Raw genomic sequence first — 19,890 nt, forward strand, 5'->3', positions numbered from 1 at the left:
GCAATGAAATCAATACAGTCAGCAGAAAACTCAGATCAAGGACTTCAATTTTGTCCCATTTCAAGGTAGAATCCAATATAGCAAACTATAGTCCCACACTGTTTTCAGCTAATCTTGTGGGCCTCACTAGACATTCAGGCCGTACTAGACTGATTCAGAAGAATGACTCACCAGTTTGGTACAGCACAGGCTGCATCCAGTCCATGTATTCCCTTAGCTTCTAGTTAGCAGGGAATCTATGGCAGCACTGAGGCAGAGCGCTGTCATTGAGTTACATAATCAACAGAGGAGTGTAGCCCGTGCAATTCTTTTCGAGCTGTCGATCATGTGGTACACCAAGGCCACTCTAACACGAGGCTGCTGAGGTGGACTTTCAGCAACAATGGAGCTTACTAAGCCTGCGTGTGTGTGAGAATGTGTGTAGTGTTTTTAAAGTATGAATAGACAGCCGCATTCACAAGGCTGAGGAAAAAAAGGCACGCTACATGCAAGGTATTAGGTGTGTATGCTGATAGATGAGCCAATTTATGGAACATGTTGACTCACAAGGATACATTTACATATTCATTGTGTGTGTGTGTGTGTGTGTGTGTGTGTGTGTGTGTGTGTGTTTATTTGTGTACTGTTGTATGTTTCTATGCATGCTTGGATGCATAGGCCTATTTGTGATTTAGCATGCTTGTGCATGAGCCAAGCTTGTGTGTATAAGCGTGCATTTCTAGTCATGTAAGCCTGTTTGTGTGTGTACTGTACATGTGTTTATATATGTATGTATGTCTGCATCTCAGTGCCTTTGTATGTAAATGTAGATGGCATTTTTTTCTCATACTGGCATTAGGCTAAAGAGAGCTTCATGTATTATCTGTGTATTGTTTTGCTTCTGCTGCTCAATGATGCCATCTGGCTTTGGCTAACACCACCACATACATCCTAGGGGAGCTATCCATGCTAGTCAGTGTCTGGTTTTAACAACTGTTTTGGGATCAGTTGTCCAGTGGGCTGGTGCTAACTCACCCTATTATGAGCAGGATGATACAACTGACCTTGAATCAGTTTATGGGCTATGGGATAATGGATACCACTGGTAGAGAGCCCATGAAACTCCACTCAGCTTTCAGTGATAAAAAAATAAATAATGGTTTAACCCCTTAACATTATTTTGAAATGTATCTGAAAAATGTATGAGCTGATTAATCTGTTAGTTCATAGGATTCTAGGTGTTTCAAGAATTACAGTGGAGTAAAAAATTGCTTCAAGTTTTGAACTAAAATAAATGTTACATTAAGGGACAGTACAAAAATTAATAGAGGGTGAGGGGGTAGGGGTGTTTTAATTTTTATTTTTAGGGGAGAACAAGGGAGGTTCTTTAATGTTCATCTTCTCTCAGATTTATATTTTATTTCAGCTTTCCTTGTTAGATTTGTTATATAAAATGTATTTACATCAATAAGATGACGTCATGTGTGCCATGGATACAGAGTTGTGTTTTGTCATGTGTATAGGACAGCATCATTAACATTAAAATATCTTGAGATTTTAGGGGTGAGGGTGTTGTCGTTTAATTTCTTAGTCAAAGGGAGAGTCCAAAGAAAGCATTAATAACTCTGGGCTTGCTTTTTTAAAAGTGAAACATAAACCCAAATAATTGTGGGCCCCTACAATCTTTGTGCAGAGTGAAATTAAGACCAGAAAGAGGGTCAGTGCCGTCATATACTGTGCGGGTTAAGACCAGTGCTTGCATAAAAAAACGGTGGAGGTGGAACGCAATTAGGTCAGATTGAGGCCAGACCATTTGTATGGGTCACGGTAAAAGCGCTCATATGTATGCAGGCTTATAGGCCCCATGGGAGCACTGGGCTGACCTTGTCCCATACTCTGATCTATGTCCTCATCTCCCCCCATGTCCTCTTTTCCTCATTCCTCCTCCCTCTTCCTTTTTATCACCATATTTTTCTCTTCTCAAACACCCCTGTTTTTTTTTTTTGGTTTTCCATTAGTCTCTCTTTTTTCTCACCCTGTTTGGTTTCACCCCTCCTAAAATCTCCCTTTTTCCTACCCAGCACTGTTTTTTATTCACATCCTTCTTTCTCTCATACTTTTTTTTTCTCTCATTTTAACTCCCCTTTTTTCATTCACCAGTTCATTTATCCCCTCTTGTCCTTCTTTTTCCATATCAACAGCCAGTCTGATAAATAATGCATCACAGCACATTAAAAACATTAGTAGGGTTCTCTTGGCTGTCAAAGAGAGGGAGGAGACGAGGAGAGGAAGGAATGGGTAACTCCATTTTAAATAAATGTTATGAAGGATGATGTGGTTTAATGTTAGCAGCAGAAAAGCACCAGGAAAGGGCGAAGGTCCGAGCATTAATTGCGTTTGCATCATGACATTGTGTCCTCGCGCTCAAAGGTTTTGCGTTTGGTGAATCATCTGAAAGCCCAGAGATTCATTAAGATGATGACTGTATCAGCAAACTCTGAAGAAAAGATTTAATGACATTTAGCAAAACACTGATGCTGCATCACACAGAACCTTGACCTTTATCTCCTCCCTTTTCATCCTCAGCTTTCTCCTCTTCTCTCCTTTCCTCTCCTCTTTTCTCTTCTCGCCTCTCCTCTGCCCCTCCTCCCTCCCGCCTTTCCTTCCATTCCTCCTGGCAGTGTGGCAATTGGCATTATTAAAAATTGATTGGCGGCGAGCGTTTAGTCGGGTGGTGAGGCGGAGAGGGAAGGTTTGACAGGCAGGAGTGAAATGAAAGGAGGGCCTCGGCGGACACACTGTAGAAAGGTCTCACTGGGGGAGACCACAGGTGTGTGTGTGTGTGTGTGTGTGTGTGTGTGTGTTTGTGTGTGTGTGTGTGTGTGTGTTCACTTGTATGTACAAACTTGTGTGTGAGGCTAAGAGAGGATTGTGCAAGAACATTTTGTAGTGAGGCTTAACTCATACATACTACAGTATGTGTACTTTGTGTGTATGAGTTGATTTTGCTGTTTGTATGTGTGTTTGTAAATACCACATTACGTACATCCAAGTCCAAACAGACCACTTCACGAGCACAAGCATCCAGAAAGGATACACTGTCACAGTAGCTCTGCTGACCCAGAGTTAACTCTCCACCATCCTCCCTCAATCCCTCTTTCTATCGTTCCGTTCATCCCTCTGCTTATCCCCTTTCCAACCCTTCTCTCTTCTTTCATCTCACATCAAATAATATTTCCAACCCATATTCCCAACTAGCTATTCCCCCAATGGCTATAAGTGCTACAGCTTTGGAGATTTTCAATACACTTTATCTGCAATTTGGCTGAGTGATTCTAAAAAACTTTTTTTGGGTGGGGTAAAAGCATGCGCTATTACATGAGTACACAATGCTTACTGGTTGTCTCTTGTTTTCTTCTTTTTCTCTCTTTGTCCTCTCTTTCTCTCTCTGTCACAGATGAATAGACCAATCCAGGTGAAGCCAGCAGATAGCGAGAGTCGAGGAGGTACTGTATGCCCTACAAACATGCTGCCTGTGCGTATCAGCCTCACTATTATCTGTCCCATTAGATGCCCTGTACCTCGACGCAGGCTGACAGCGCGGCCTGGCCGGACCCTCCACTATTCAGAACGCATTATGTAAACAGTGTTCCTCCTGGCTGGCGCTGCCCTTAGCTCCTTTCTTGGAGTCTCATTGTATGCAGTGATGCATGTACATGCACGTACATCGCACATACACAGAAACATGCATGTCACCTCATGCTTGAGGGGAAAACAGGTCACTTATTTTTGTCAAACACCTTTTATAACGCTGTCTGCAACAAAGTGAGTCCTATTTGACTCATGTCATAAGTTTGCATTAGCCAAATGAACTGCAGTTTCAATTGACATATCTGTGTGAATGAAAGTGGATGTCTAGTCTGGTCATTTGTGTCTGGTGTAGGCTACTGTATTGACAGCTAAGACAGCTTAAAGCGCATTTTCTATGTCTAGACATGTAGTGACCTGCTCCTGACATCAATCAATGGACTGTACAAGAGAAGATTGATGCAGTTTGACCGTTTTTGGCTGGAGTCTTTCAAACTTTGCAGTTGTTAATATAATTGGCACCAGAGTGATTCTTCAGTCACAAGAAAGACGAATAGAGAGGGGGAAAAAACAGGAAATAGAGCACGCGAAGAGTTGAAGGTTGATAAGCAGAGAGAAGTATAAGGACTGAGAAAGAGGTGTTAGCCTGTAAAGGGGAAAAAACCCTTTAAGGAAAGGAAGAGAGAGTGTGCGACATCCTCTTCTATTTAGTTTGGTGGTGCTCTGAGTATGATTGATGGAGCAGGAGGGAACAGAGGCGAGCACCAAGCATGAGGAAGCAAAGTGCAGGGCAATGCAGGCCGTCCATACCTCTGTCTGTTATTTGGGTCTATCTTTCTCTGTATGTATGTCCTCAGCCCACTTCTATTCTCCTCATCTATTCTGCACACTGTCTATCCCTTGGATGTTTTTTCTCGGGTATGAATGCAAAGCTACATCGTATTGTCAGGGTGTTACATTTTAATTGCAGTGGTGGTAGAAGAACTTAGATCCTTTACTAGTACCAGCACACTGTGAAAATATGCCATTACAAGTAAAAGTCTGACATTTAAAATCACACTGACTGTAAAAGTAAAAAAGCATCAGTAAAATGTAAAAAGTATCAGTGGTAAAATTATCGTTCTGCAGAAAATGTCCCTTGTGACTAATACACTGTATTATTATATATTACATTATTATATTGTTAATAATGATGCATTAGTGTAAGTAGCATTTTACTGTTTACTGTAGTTGGTGGAGTTGGGGCTACTTTAAAAAAATGTCATATTGTGGCCGGGTTGTTTCAGTGGTTAGAGCAGGCGCACATATACTTCGAGGCTTATGCCTCGATGCAGAGGTCCAGAGTCCGACCTGTGACGATTTCCTGCATGTCTTCCCCCTCTCTCTCCCCTTTCTCACCTAACTGTCCTCTCAGTTAAAGGCGGAAAATCCCAAAAAATAATCTTAAAAAAATAATAATAATGTTGAATAATGATTAATAGGGGAAGGAAAGAGAAAAGAAAAAAACAAAAAAAATTCTGCCACTATTTCTATTTGGGATTTTCTATAATCTTTGTGAAATAATGGATCATTTGGGCCTCGAACAGTTCAGACGGAAAAATCACTCATAGACATCTGAAACATAAGGAGCCCCCAACTAGACACTGTAGTAGTATAAAGCAGCATAAAATGGAAATACTCAAGTAAAAGGTGGGGGGCCAAACATTTCAAGATGTGTGTGTCTGTTCTGTGTGTACAGTGCAAGGCCAGAGCACAGATTAGTCTTGTTGACTCTGCAAGGACACCCTGTCAGGCACAGGCAATGGAGAACAGACCCTAAACATGCGCGCGCGTGCCCACACACACACACACACACACACACACACACACACACACACACACACATACACACACAGATAACCACACCTAGACACACGTTAATTTGCAAAACGAATTCAGAGGCAACTGCACTGAGGCTCATTAATTTCCCAACATATACATCCATTTCCACAAAACTCCTATTCTGTGCAACGTAAAAACAGACAGCCTGGCACACCGACACATCTGCTACTGTTTTGTGCTAACACACTTTCACCGTCTGCCTCACAATTTTAAACTCATTCAGTGACTCAATCACGCTGTCATGGTGAATAATAAACTGATGCTGGACCTCAGTCTGGCAATATTTTATCAAAACCCTTAACTGTACAATTTTATCAGATTATTTCATCCTGCAATTCTTTTTGACAGCATAAAAGTTTGTTGAAAAAAAAATTGAAAGAAGAGAGATTTGGGTTCGGAAGGTTATGTGTTGCTTTTTTTCCACAGAGACTGTTCACCAAATGTTCTGAAATGCCAATATTAACTTCAAGAAAGAAGAGGACAGCAGCTGCTATGTGCAAAAGACTGGTTGCTATGTGTTTGTAATGAGAAATAATGTAGACCAAGAAATGTGTTAAATTGGTGCTGTGTGACTTGATAACATGAACAAGTCATTTCCCTAATGCTTTATCTGATGTATCCCTGTACAGAAAATAGGCATTTTATTTTGAAAGTGTTTATCAGTGCTTTCCAGTGGCCATGTGTGCATAGCTTCCTGAATAACAACAGTTTACCCTCCCATGCAACCCCGCATTCATGTAATTGTCTGCTGGATTCAACATAACCTTTGACTTATGCATATTACTTGTTATTTCTGTTAGATTATATTTATTTTTATATCTAATTGGTTTCACAGTTAAACTTGCAGCCTCATTATTGTGCAGCAGGCACTAGCATCCTGTATGCGATGCATATTTAATATAATAACAACCAAATGTGTTGCTACATGTAAACAGAGCCCCCCGGACAAACTTGCTGTGGAACTTAACTTAGACTTCCATTAAATTTTAATCATGTTCTGACCTGAGGACAGGCACACCAACGCGTCTGTCTGTCTAATACCTGTGACAGGCGCAATTCCTCGCAGATAATACTTGATGTACAAAAATTGGCTGATTAGCCTGAAAAGTCAGACCATGGATTTTCACACAAGCCATTGTTAGTGTCTATTAGATATCGTGTCATATTCGACAAATACATCAGTTACCAAGATGGTGTGTGCAGGTGTTGTCTCTCTTTCTTTACGTAATGTATTCACAACTATGTAAACATAAAATAGGATAGAAGGAAAATGGAAGACCAATTTACCATTTCCTTTTTTTATTGATCTACAAGGGATTCAAATATCTAAATTTAACCACAGAGTATTTTATTCTTCTCTCATGTTCAGATATATCACAGTATTACTACGACATGTTGTTTACAACAGTATAGAGGTGCCTGAAACATACTACTTGTTTTTGGCATGACATTGTTACAGACAAACAGTTCAGATGGTATGGAGCAAGATGCTACAGAAAAAGGAATGGAATAGTTGGATAACCATAACATTCACTCACTGTACCCTCATGAAGAGTGGAGTATCATATCAGCCTCTTATCTTACATTTTGAGCTATTCTACAACTATAAGCCAAACAGGTTGTTTTATATATTAGCCAGTAACGATATTGTGTTTGTCCCAAAAGGATTTGTCACATACCAGTAGTTATAAACACACATTTATTGCAGGCGACACAAGTCGAACTAGCAGTGCTAAATACGATGCGAGCGAGCATTGTGCTGTTACCATCAGACTCTGAGAGCTGAGGGCACGTTGCCAGCCGTGTTCCCACAGGACAAAGTGTTTTCTTGCCTTAAACGAGTTCTTCCACTAGAAATTTGTAATGAAATCACAGTAGGAAAATATTAATAAATGTAAAACCAGGTAAACCAAGAAAAAACATGCTACATAATTTAAAATACACAATGTATTACAGACAGTGTTCAGCAAGTACCACTGAAGGTGCCGTGAGCGAGGACTGCTAAATCAGTACCACTGAAATTTGTCCCTAAAGTTAACAGTTTCCAAATGAATTCAATAAAGCTGTTTGTGTAATATAATTATCGGCATCTGTCACTGACTTGTTATGAACATTTTAATTGTTATTCTATTGTTATTGCATTGCTGATTTTTTCCAAATGGAGCTGAGCACCTACGTATGACCATGAACCCTTTGTTTAGAATAACATACTCATCAAGAATTTGTGGTTAAGCAAATAGCTTTGAGCAAATAGCTTCATTCAAACCCAATTGAAATCTAAAGATGTGCGAATAAATGGGTGGATAACATATGTTACCTTGGATAACATATAGCCTACAGTCTGTTCACAAAACGTTTTTTTTCCATGCAAGTAAAGATGAGTAAAAAAACGCTGCTGTTTTAGGGAACATAGCGTGCCTTTATGTAGAATATCAAAAGGCATCTCTGATCTTCTGATCGTGACCTATTCCTTTCTCTTTTAGAAGACAGAAAGCTCTTTGTGGGTATGCTCAACAAGCAACAGTCAGAAGATGACGTGCGGCGCCTTTTCGAGTCCTTCGGCAGCATTGAGGAATGCACCATCCTCAGAGGTCCCGACGGAAACAGCAAAGGTGAGTTTATAGCTGTTTATGACTTTGAGCCAGCAGGCTTTTTTCACAGACTACTGCACAGAAATGATTCAGCCTTTCAAAGTTGGTGACTTTGCAAAGTTCTCCTTAAACACTCAGTGTTGAGTGATGTCAAAGCTCACTATTCCACAATCATCAGAGGAGTGGTTACATAAGAATACTGTAGAATCTGTAAATTTCAACAGTAAATGTCATTTGAAGGCTTTGCCCACAGGGATGAGAGATATAAACCAATAACTCTTTACAGATGAACCCCATTAACCTTATGAGTCAACCTACACGGCTCTGATAAAGAAAAAAAACCAAGCCAACCTCCTTATTAACCACCAGGCTTTATGTCATGCCAGAAAAATGTCCTTTCGAAATGTTGTCAGGGTGCTACACAAGTTCAATGCATGAAGTTCATCAGTGGGCTTAGCAGCCAATCAATGAGGCCCGATGATAACTAAGCCTGATGATTACAGTGGGCTTGATCATTCTGATTCCTCCGTGAAGCTCCATTAACAAGGCCTCATCAGCCAGCTTACTCGGCTAAGTGGGCTTTAGCTCAATAATTACTGGGAACTTGATCATTCAAATTCATCAACGGGGCTTGTCAATAGTAAGCGACACCAGAATGTTGTGGCATTTTAAGCCCTATCAGAGGATCCCAAAGTTGTTAATGGTGTCAGAGTGGCATGTTTAGCCCGCTTATTGAGCGTTGATCCACACTAATGTCGCCCTCCTCAGCAAAGAGGGCTTTGTTTACTAAATGTTTGTTGCTGTAATGCTGCAGTAAACTTATCCCGGGTGAAAACAAACCAGGAAACGTTTTACTTTTTGTCTTGTTATTCGCAATGCTTTGCTTTGCTACTACTTTTCAGTAAACTTTTCTCTTTTGTATTTACTGTCTCTTTTTCTCCCGTCTTTCTCTCTCTTCAGGCTGTGCATTTGTAAAATACTCCTCTCACGCTGAAGCTCAGGCTGCCATCAGTGCACTACACGGCAGCCAGACAATGCCTGTGAGTACATCCTAACTGTGTGCGTGAGCATGTAGATTTATGTGAGAGAGGTGAATCACGTAGAGAGATGAGTCACATAAAGCTTAATTACCTTTAAGTTAAATTAAGCTATACTTTATTAATCCCAGTGAGGGAATTTGTCCTTTGCATATGACCCATCCTGACTATTTCAGGGCAATGGGTGCCAACTACAGCTCTGACACCATTGGTTTGGCAGGAGAGGATGTGTGTTTGTGAGTGCAAGTGCAGATACAAGCTTATGTCACACACTAACTATGTTCTGCGTGGCGTTTGTGTGTGTATGTGTGGGTGGGTGGATGGGTTGGTGCACAGGGTGCCTCATCCAGTCTGGTGGTGAAGTTCGCCGACACGGATAAGGAGCGCACCATCCGCCGCATGCAGCAGATGGCTGGTCAGATGGGCATCTTCAACCCTATGGCCCTGCAGTTTGGAGCCTACGGAGCCTACGCTCAGGCAAGACACCCCGCAAAACGCCTTCTTTATCCGCAGTTATTTATTCGATGAACCACAATAATGAAGTGGAGTGCTTAAGCCTAGCTCACATCTGAAATTAGCAAAAAATGATGAGCTCCCTCCAATTAGGAACACTGTATTTCACTAGGACGAGATGTAAAATGTCTTTTTTAGGTTTGGGAAAGAAAACAAAAACATTTCGTGGGATTCATTACCTGGTTTTTATCTGGTAGTCTCTGTTTTTCCTCGCTTTCCTTTTATACCCCCCGCTCCGTCCTTTTTTCTTTCTTAGCTCAGTAACTTTCTCCTCTTTCTTGCATTATTCTCAACCCTTTCTTTTTTTCAGACTCAAACTTTATTGAGTTTTAATTTTTACAGCAAACAAACAGAGGCAAAATTAAAATACACAACTGTAATGAAATATCAGAGTGAGGGCACTAAAATAAGATAATAAGGATATAATTATACTTAAACAAAATAAAAAAAAATATATAAAAATAAAAAAATAAATAATAAATAATAATAAATAAATACAATAGAATAGACAGTCCATGACAAGAAAAATTAGACCATGCACGACATGTTAAGCAGTCTTTCCAGGAGACTACCAAAACACTGCTGCATGTAAATTTCATTGTCCAATGTGAGGTTGAAGTAGTCCAATAAACAGACCCCTGTTGCACCCAGACCACTTCCACCCTCAATTCAGTGATAGCTCCCCAGGAACAGGCCACAATGATCAGAGTGTATACACATACTTTCTAGCTACCATGTAATGAATACAATCTTAAGAACATTCCCCATTTCTCATTATATTTATCAATGTCGTTTATTATACTATAGGATATTCTTTCAAAAGCCGCTACTTTGCCTAGCTCTGTAAGCCAGTCTTGAAACAGCGGGCCTTCTGTCTTTCCGCTTCCTCATTATCATCTGTTTGCCAATCATTATACTTGTCTGAATCCAATTGGCTAGGGGTTTTACAATATGGGCCATGGGCTTAGGGTTGCCTAATATGTAAAGACTGGGGCAAAACTCAAAATCCACTCTTATGACCTCTGTAATATTCTCATGAACCCTTTTCCAAAATGTCTGAATCTTTGGACATGACATTCTCAACCCTTTCTTAAAATCCTCCACTGTGCAGGTGCAGCAGCAGGCAGCATTGATGGCGTCTGTAGGCCAGGGAGGATACCTCAGTCCAATGGCAGCCTTTGCTGCTGCCCAGATGCAGCACATGGCCACCATCAATGGCATCCCAGGAGCACCGCTGACCCCAACGTCAGGTAACAGTGGTTAAAGACCAAAGGTTAAAGGGCCGTGCTGGATTTTTAGGTATATACGGCCGCTTTACCAAAGTAAGGAGTGATTTGTTTAAATGAATTGGAACACAACCCACAGAGCCTAATCTCAAACTATACTAAATTCTGTTCAACTGCAGTGCCTCTGCTGCCTCGCTGAGCGACGAGCTAATGTTAGGTAGCTGCATTTTACAAAGTCGGCAAACAGCCTTATTTATCCAAGATTTATCCATATATGGTGTTGAATCCAAACTGCTTTCTCACAATACTACTCAGATGGTTTGGTGTCATGATCCATTCGGCACAGCTCGCTAGTTTTCTCCATATTGCGTTAGCAAAGACCGCAACAATAGCCTAGCTTACTGAAAGGGCAACAGGTCATCTAATAGTGTTGTGTAATTTTAAATTTACAAATGCCAATCTTTTTACCCACTCCCTTAAAAGATTTATAACTTCTAAATCTCAGGCATAACAAATTATTAAATCTAATCTAAAAAAAAGTATGAGATCCTTTAAAAAAAAGTGGTAACAGCAATGTTATTATGTAATGAATAAAAAACAGTATGTTCCTTTAAGGCCTTACTGTAGTATTGCAGTGAAAAAATACAGTAACATTTAAATGGGCATATCTTTTTACACATAATCTATACGTGTAGCACACTGGCATAACATGCAATCATCTGAGACAAATACATAATTGGTACCCATCAGTGCTGTAATGTAACAAAGTACAAATACTTCACTACTGTGCTTAAGTAGAATTTTCACGTATCTGTACTTTACTTCGTTATTTATATTTCCGGAAACTTTTACTTTTACTCCACTACATTTCCTAAATAAAATGTATACTTTTACTCCACTACGTTCCCCTGAGCATCTTAGTTACTCGTTACTACAAAATATAATCAGAAGAAATTTATTACACTGAAAAAAAGGAAGTTTGGCGAATCATTGCTCCTAAATTGCCAAGATAATGTACGCTCCATTCCAGTTGGTGACGTGATGCCTGTTTGTGGCCAAGTGGCAAAAAACCATAGGCCAAAACTAAAGAAGAAGAGGAGGAAGCATAATGACTGATAGTGTCATGGAAGCACCTGCTGCAGGCTCTGCCGCCATGGTAACAGACGATGATCACCCCGACGACAGTGGTGATTAAGATAACATTACACACCTTTGGCCATAAAGTTCATAATCAAAGTGTTTTTTTACTTTTACTTTTACTTCTACTTAAGTACATTTAATATCAGAAAATTGCTATGAGTAGTATATAAGTACTGTAAATATCAGATACTTTAAGACTTTTACTCAAGTAATATTCTAAAAGGAGACTTTAACTTCTACCAAAGTCATTTTCTGGGAAGATACTTGTACTTTTACTCAAGTATTGCTTTTGAGTACTTTATACAAGACTGGTACCCATAATATATCATCAACACAGTATTAACTGTTATTATACAATATAGGGCCTAATGGATAAAGAAGCGAGCTTGTGACCGGGAGGTCGCTGATTCAATCCCCAGACCGACAGGATAAAATCTGGGTGGGGAAAGTGAAAGAGCAGCGCTTGTCCCTTCCTCATTACCACTACTGAGGTGCCCTTGAGCAAGGCCCTTAACCCCAACCACTCCAGTGGAGCTGCTCAGTGGCCAGCAGATCAGACTGTGGTTGTACTGGGCAGCTTCCAGGTATGAATGTGTAACTGTGTGCATGTGACAGGTCGTCGTTGCAAATGAGAATTTGTTCTCAATCGACTTACCTGGATAAATAAAGGTTGTTGTGTCACAGTAAGGGCCATACTGTGACAAGAAATCAGCCCTGACATTTAGTGTCTTCATTGGCCCACTGGACCGACCCCTCTGATATTTCCAAGAGTTACTAGGTGGCCAGACAAAGTAAAACTTCTCCATAATGTCTTAAAAAATACAGTGGAATGCTTACTGTTTCTTTCTCACTTTGCCCGTCTGACCCGTGGCTGCAGGTGGCAGTACTCCTCCAGGCATCAGCGCCCCCACAGTGACCAGCATCCCCTCCCCCATTAGTGTAAATGGTTTTACTGGCATGCCGCCCCCCCAGGCAAATGGGCAACCTCCTGCAGAGGCTGTCTTCACCAACGGCATACACCACTACCCTGGTAAGTCAGATTAATTCAGTGGCATGTATGCAAACACACAAAATAACTCTCAGAGACACAGAAAAAAAAAACACTGTAAACATTATGAATATACTGTTTGTCATGTTAAACCGGGACTACATGAAAATGAAGCTTACATTTAAATCCTTAGAGACACACTCTGCGGTAAACGCATCCATTGTAATGGGAAAGTGTGCATGCTGCTGGCTTACAGGCGTGAATAGCCTTGAAGCATGTTCAGGAGGCTGAGGCCAGATGAATTTAGCCCACAGACAGTCAGCATGTCGAGGAGATGAGTGTTTGTCAAAGGTGCTTATGGGCTGCGGGAGCCTAAGTATGCGCTTGTTTCATGAGCCGTGGCTAGTACCTTGGTTTTTGTCTGTGAATAGGTGGAAGAAAAATATGTTTATAGTATTCTTTTTACACTCTTGTCTCTCCAGTGTTGCAGGAGGTGGTTTTTAGGGAGGACTCGGAGAAAAGCGGCTTGGGCGTGGCTCAGCGGAGTTGTTTTGGGGTTCAGGGTGGCTGCTTCATCTCCTCTCTCTCTGAAGGTAGCGCTCCCTGCTCCCCATCCTCTTTCCCCTCTTCATTTCACTTCCCCATGGGCTCAAATAATGGTCAATAACATTTTGAGCTTGTGAAATGATGTTCAGAAATAATTTCTAAGCCTGTTGTTTTATATAATTCTTTGTGAACCTCTGGAAAAACTGCATGAGAAATTCAAGTTTGTACAAAGATTTGTAGTTGTAGAAAAAAATTTAGTTTAGATTCAAAGCTGAAAACTGCGTCCCCGCACTCTAATGTCAGTGTAAGACGTGCACACTCGCATTCAAGTTACAAAGTTATGAAATTTGGCCCTGATTTCACAGCCAAAAGCAGTGCCAAAATTCATTCTCAGAACTTAAATGTGTTTTCATGTGTAATTTCAGTGTCACATATGGTGTGGGTACTTTGGGAATTGATTCTCACAGTTTTCTTCTTTGAATCTGCACTCAGATGTTCAATTCAATTCTTTTGTCTTTGAATTTTTGTGTAACATTGGTATAATTTGTCCACACATTGTATTTAATACAATTTGTTTTTACAAATAGTTTTCTACAAATAGTTTCTATACATTCACAAACTCTCAAATTGTTCATGCAAAACACTTTTCAGATGTTTACAAAGGATGATATACAACCACAGGCTTTCAAATTATTTGTGAACACAATTTTACAAGCTTAGAATGTATCGACCTTTATTTGAGCCCATACTTCTCTCCTTTCATCTGGCTATCTGAACCGTTTTTCAGTGTTGCTGTTAGTCAACGATGTGTTCAGTATTTCTTTGGTTTTTGGTGATAGTGGGGTTATCCGTGTGTGTACGTGGTCATCAGTGTGTGTGTGTGTGTGTGTGTGTGTGTGTGTGTGTTTTCTCAGTGGTGTACATAACGTGCATGTCCTGTGTACAGATGGGTATTTATTAAGTGTGGTGCAGCATCTGTGGTAGCTACAAGTGTATTTAGAATAGGGGAATGTTTTCACGTTTAATTTTTAAATAATTAACTGCATCTCCCACATGTGAAGTGATAGAAACAGGTGCATCCAGTGTTGTGAGTGTGTATTGTAATTGTCATGTTTTAAATGTCTAAGTACAGCAGATTGTCAGAAAAAATAATATATTTAATCTTCATAGGATTTGTTTATAATAGATGCAAGTATATGACACATTTGTTCCTTTTCTGTGGTGAAAGTGGAGCCATGTGTTGTTTTTTGTTTTAACTGTGGTCCTTCAAAGTTGAACTTTTCTGGAACTTTTGAAATGCTTTAGGAGGAACATAAAGTAAAATACCCAGCAAAAGAGAGAGAGATTCAGAATTCAGTTCCTCACACACTGAAAGCAAAGCGAGCAGACACCTCGCTGTTCAGCTCTCTAACCTTTCTGCTTTTCTTCTCCTATCTGTTCTTCTCTCCATCGCCTCTTCTTCAATCCCTCCTCCCTCTCACCTTTGTTATATATTACTCTCGCCTTCCTCCGTGCCCTCTTCTCCATCTACATTCTCCCTCCGTCTCTCTCTGCCTCATCTCTTTCCCCCTACACACACACACACACACACACACACACACACACACACACACACACACACACACACACACACACACCTCCATCTATCCATGCTTCCCCCTCCACTAACTCCTTCTCTCTGTGTCTCTGGTGGAGCAGCTCAAAGTCCCAATGCAGCTGATCCTCTCCAGCAGGCTTACACAGGAGTCCAGCAGTATGCAGGTCTGTCTGTCACTCTCACAGCACTGATCTGTGTGTGTGTGTGTGTGTGTGTGTGTGTGTGTGTGTGTGTGTGTGTGTGTGTGTGTGTGTGTGTGTGTGTGTGTGTGTGTGAGTGTGTGTGAGTGTGTGCAAGCTTGCACGTGTGCATGTGCTTTGAGAGAAAGAAGGGGGGATGCCAGAGAGAAAGGAAGGGAGAAAGATTCATTCGAATTTTGATCATGTAACAGTAAGTGTTTCAGTCTCACTACATCAGTTTATTCTCTCTGTTGTGTTCAGACAGTGTGTGTGTGTGTGTGTGTGTGTGTGTGTGTGTGTGTGTGTGTGTGTGTGTGTGTGTGAAACATGTAGACTCTATTGTTGGTTATCTGATCGATTGCCTGCTGTGCCCCAGCATATATCACATTGTTTGTATGTATCAGAGTGTGTGTGTGTGCATTGTAGTCACGACTGTTATCTGATCCATGCTGTGTGTGTATGTGTCTCAGCAGCCTACCCCGCTGCATACGGCCAGATCAGCCAAGCCTTCCCCCACCCTCCACCCATCATTCCACAGCAGCAACGAGAAGGTAACACACTCACACACGGCACACCATTCACTACTAAATATTCATACATGCTGCAAACATTTACTCATATTTACTTCTCTGTTTGTCTTTAATCCTCTTGCCAATATAGTCCTGGAATAAACACCCACGTTTAAAAATATCCAGGCAATTCACAGTCCTCACCTTTTTTTCAGGCAAGATTTCACCTCTTACCAGTCTTTCAAAAGCAAAGCATTCAGAGAACTCACACTAACACAGAGTATAGTATCAGTCAGGATGTATGAGGGAACACTGACTAGAATCTCTATTTTTCAGTCTTTTAAAACAGAGGTTAAAAAATAAAAAATATTTAGAGTTTCAGGTTATGATATATATATATATATATATATATATATATATATATATATATATATATATATATATATATATACATATGAGAGAGAGAGAGAGAGAGAGAGAGAGAGAGAGAGAGAAATATGATGCTATCCTTGCTGGTTGTAGGGTAACTAACTTTACTACCATTAATGAGTATTTCAAACTGATCTGTAAACCTACTTATGAACTCAATGACCTCCAGGCTTGGGACACCCATGCTTAGGACCTTACTGCCCTCTTGTGGAAAATAAACAATGCACATTATTTAACAGCTGTGGCATCCCAGAGGCTACCATTTAAGCAGTTAGTAGTCATTTGATTGGGGACTCCTGAAAGCTGTGAATGCTGAACCTGTGAGTTTTTAAAGTCACTGTCAACTAATGACTACGTGCTGAGATATACTGCTCTGCTGTTTTCTGTTTTTTTGCAACTCTGATACCAAACTTGATTTCACTTTTAATATTAAGAGAATATATTCCAAGTAGAGAAAATTATCTCATGTTGCAGATCGGAACTTTCATGTTGCAAATTTTATAAAACGGTCTTGTTCTGTCCAACCAACAGTCCAAAACCAAAAGATATTCAATTTACTATCACATAAGATTAAATTTAAATTTAATTATCCATATATTTTATTGGATACAGCATTCAAACAATATTTGCAACATAGTACAATATAAGTCTGTCTTTTAATTATCAAATAGTTGCTAGTCAGTTTTCTAATGATTGACTAATCAATTAATCAACTAATAGTTTAGGCTTAAATGTGGTTTAATCAAATGTTTAAATGTTGCTAAATCCTGATTGGTGCAACTACTTAAACTAATCAGTGAGAATAACTCAGAAATACAGAAATATTGTGAAATTACTTGACCAAAAATCACAGTAAGAAGCTGACTAGCTGTTTAGGGCCTTTAAGTACCCCTTCACTAAGAGTACCCTACTCTATCTAACTTCATCACCTTCATCAGACTTCATCATCAAGTCTCCTCCTGCCGCGGTCAACCTTTAATGATTCTCCCTCTCCTTGTCTCTCTTTCTCTGACCTTTGCCCCTTATCTCCCTTTTTCTCTCCCCATTTCTCTCTCTATCTATCTCTCTCTCTCTCTCTCCCTCCCTGTTTCCTGTGCAGGACCAGAGGGATGCAACCTGTTCATCTACCACCTCCCTCAGGAGTTTGGGGATGGAGAGCTGATGCAGATGTTCCTGCCTTTCGGTAATGTCATCTCCTCCAAAGTGTTTGTGGATCGGGCGACAAACCAAAGTAAATGCTTTGGTGGGTAAAAATGAACAAACCAAAAGATTATTGGTTATTTATTCTGATTATTCTTTTTTACTAATCACCTTCCTTACCGCAGTCAACACCCCCTTCCTAACCTCTCAACCCACCTCCCTTGAAAAATTAAAACAAAACAGTGGAGAATTTCTCTACAGTTGTGCAAAAGCTGGTTGTTACTAAAAAAAAAAAGAAAAAAAAAGAAAGAATAGAGAATGACTTTGTCTGGCTGTTTTCTTTTGAAGCACCAACTAATTTCTCATTTTGATAAATATTTCAGTGATATGTCTGTTACCACACTTACATCAATAGTCAAACTGATCACAAAAGAAGTGAGTTCTGTTTTAATGTCATATTTGCGCAGTTGCATTGCCATTGTGCACTTTATTACATAACACAAATGCTGCCTCTCAGTCTCTAACTTACTGTAAGCATAAGCAGTGCATGCTAAGAATATACCAGTTGCTCTAGCATGCAAAGATAGAGAGACTGCTGTCTCACTTTATGCCACTGACAGCACAATTTAGTCGAACGTATAATTATGTGGCAAATTATAAATGGATTGTGGAGAATATTTAATGGAGAGTCCGTCAGGTGCAGCCTATTTGCAAAGTAGCTTTTGCTCATTAATACAACACAACATTAATGTTGTATTATTCATGTTGCAATTTTCAGATGCAGCGTTTAATTTGTAATTTGATGCTTTCTCACTTTCCAGTGGAAGTTAAAAACCGAAACTCAAAAATAGCACAACCACGTTGATGTTTTGGTTTTACATCCCATCACCAAGTTCATATTGTGATTTTGGTTGCATGCTTCGCTCGTTATAATTGTGATCTATTGTTGTTGTCATACTGTATGCTAGCTTTATTCATGCTTATGAAGTGCTGTATTATATAGTCATAGTATGTGTTATATTATTGCTAATAACTGCAATTGTGTGATTTTAATTGTTTTATGTACAGATTCAATTATTTCATTCTTATTGTAAAGTTCTATAATTATGCATTCATGTAAAAGACTGCTTCATCTATGGACTCATCTTCATTATCCATTCTTTTGTAACCCCAAACCGTCCTTGCCACTTCATCTAACCACATCATCGTCGTTCTTTTTCTCTCTTATGGCCTTTCCCCAGGGTTTGTGAGCTTCGACAACCCAGGTAGTGCCCAAGCTGCCATCCAATCAATGAACGGCTTCCAGATTGGCATGAAAAGACTCAAGGTGCAGCTGAAGAGGCCAAAGGACGCCAACCGCCCCTACTAGCCACCCGCCCCAGCCAGCCGCCGCCACCCTGGCGGCCGGGGCAGCCGTCGCACACAGGGAAAGACAGGTCAGACACCGACTACATTGAAACATTTATTGTCACTTTAGTTTGATAGGGGATTAGCTGAATGAATGCATGTACATGCACAACAACCATTGCGTATATTGACAAATACTCAAATGGCAAGCCCATTCATGGCACTGCCTGCTGTCGTTTCAGTAACCTTTTAAAAATGCCATAAAGCATTTGCAGATGCCTAATAACTAGTTGATGATCTGTAAATTGCTTGTAAAGAATAGTGATGAAGTGTTACCCCTTTGTTCGTAGTTCAAATGCACAATTGAAAATGTTAATTCCTCCTACGTCATTATGACTCATTATTGGATAAGATTTACTGTAGTGTATTGTTACCAGTTCTCTCATGGGCAGCTATACATGTATAGGTGAAACACCCCACACATTTGAGGACAAAACTTCTGAGTGTGAGTTAAAAGCAGAAAACATAAAAATACAAGGCCTTTCAGTGATCTCCACAGGTTGATGACAAACTAATATTATGATGATTGTTAAATATATTAGTTTATTATTATCACTATGATGTGAAACTCTATGCCCTCTGCCATGCAACTGATATAACTATTACAGTCCGTTTTCATGGCTTGTTGAAACAAACAAAGCTGTAGGAGCATTTACTTATATAAAGCCTCCTCTATTTGTACTACAGCTTTACAGTAAGTGACCCTGTATGTTACCCTGTAGGTAAAGGATAATTGGTAAATGGTTCAGTGTGTTGCACAGGGAAGGAATTGCTTCCAAGGGAGAGGCATTTATTACCCCTCAGGTGGGTAATTGTGCTGTTCCTCTTTGTCTCTTCCCTTCATCTGTGTGATGGAGAGTTTAGGCTGTGTCGTTCATTCACCACTGATGACTTCATTCAAGGGCAACTTATCACCCACTCACAAACTAACTGAACCATACCAGACGGTGTCCCGAGGCAAATCACTGCAGGAAGAATAGCACGATCTCACATGAATGTGTCACAAAAATATGTGGCACCATTACTTTTGATAAAAAACATTTTCAACAGAACGATGGAGAAAACATCTCTTTCGATTTCCGTTTCTTTTTGCCTGAGATTGACAGTTATTACATTGTTTGAAATGTCAACTGATGAACA

At 40.1% G+C, this 19,890-nt stretch overlaps 1 protein-coding gene across 10 annotated transcripts in view; it reads left to right on the forward strand.

Annotated features, from left to right (window-relative positions):
* celf4 (CUGBP, Elav-like family member 4) overlaps positions 1-19,890 on the forward strand; it is an 86,279-nt gene that overhangs the window by 60,420 nt on the left and 5,969 nt on the right. The window contains exons 3-13 of one of the 10 annotated variants that reach the window (XM_031277293.2): positions 3,437-3,485; positions 7,932-8,060; positions 9,000-9,079; positions 9,413-9,553; positions 10,701-10,839; positions 12,833-12,985; positions 13,426-13,536; positions 15,188-15,250; positions 15,736-15,816; positions 17,303-17,446; positions 18,585-18,779. In XM_031277293.2, coding sequence (XP_031133153.1) covers positions 3,437-3,485; positions 7,932-8,060; positions 9,000-9,079; positions 9,413-9,553; positions 10,701-10,839; positions 12,833-12,985; positions 13,426-13,536; positions 15,188-15,250; positions 15,736-15,816; positions 17,303-17,446; positions 18,585-18,712 — 1,218 coding nt within the window. In that variant the 3' untranslated portion in view covers positions 18,713-18,779. The remainder of the gene's footprint in view (positions 1-3,436; positions 3,486-7,931; positions 8,061-8,999; positions 9,080-9,412; positions 9,554-10,700; positions 10,840-12,832; positions 12,986-13,425; positions 13,537-15,187; positions 15,251-15,735; positions 15,817-17,302; positions 17,447-18,584; positions 18,780-19,890) is intronic. The other 9 variants (XM_031277312.2, XM_031277299.2, XM_036002153.1 and 6 more) reach the window with 9 other exon arrangements.

The sequence above is a fragment of the Sander lucioperca genome, chromosome 6 (assembly GCF_008315115.2).
Source record: "Sander lucioperca isolate FBNREF2018 chromosome 6, SLUC_FBN_1.2, whole genome shotgun sequence".
Taxonomy (NCBI): Eukaryota; Metazoa; Chordata; class Actinopteri; order Perciformes; family Percidae; genus Sander; species Sander lucioperca.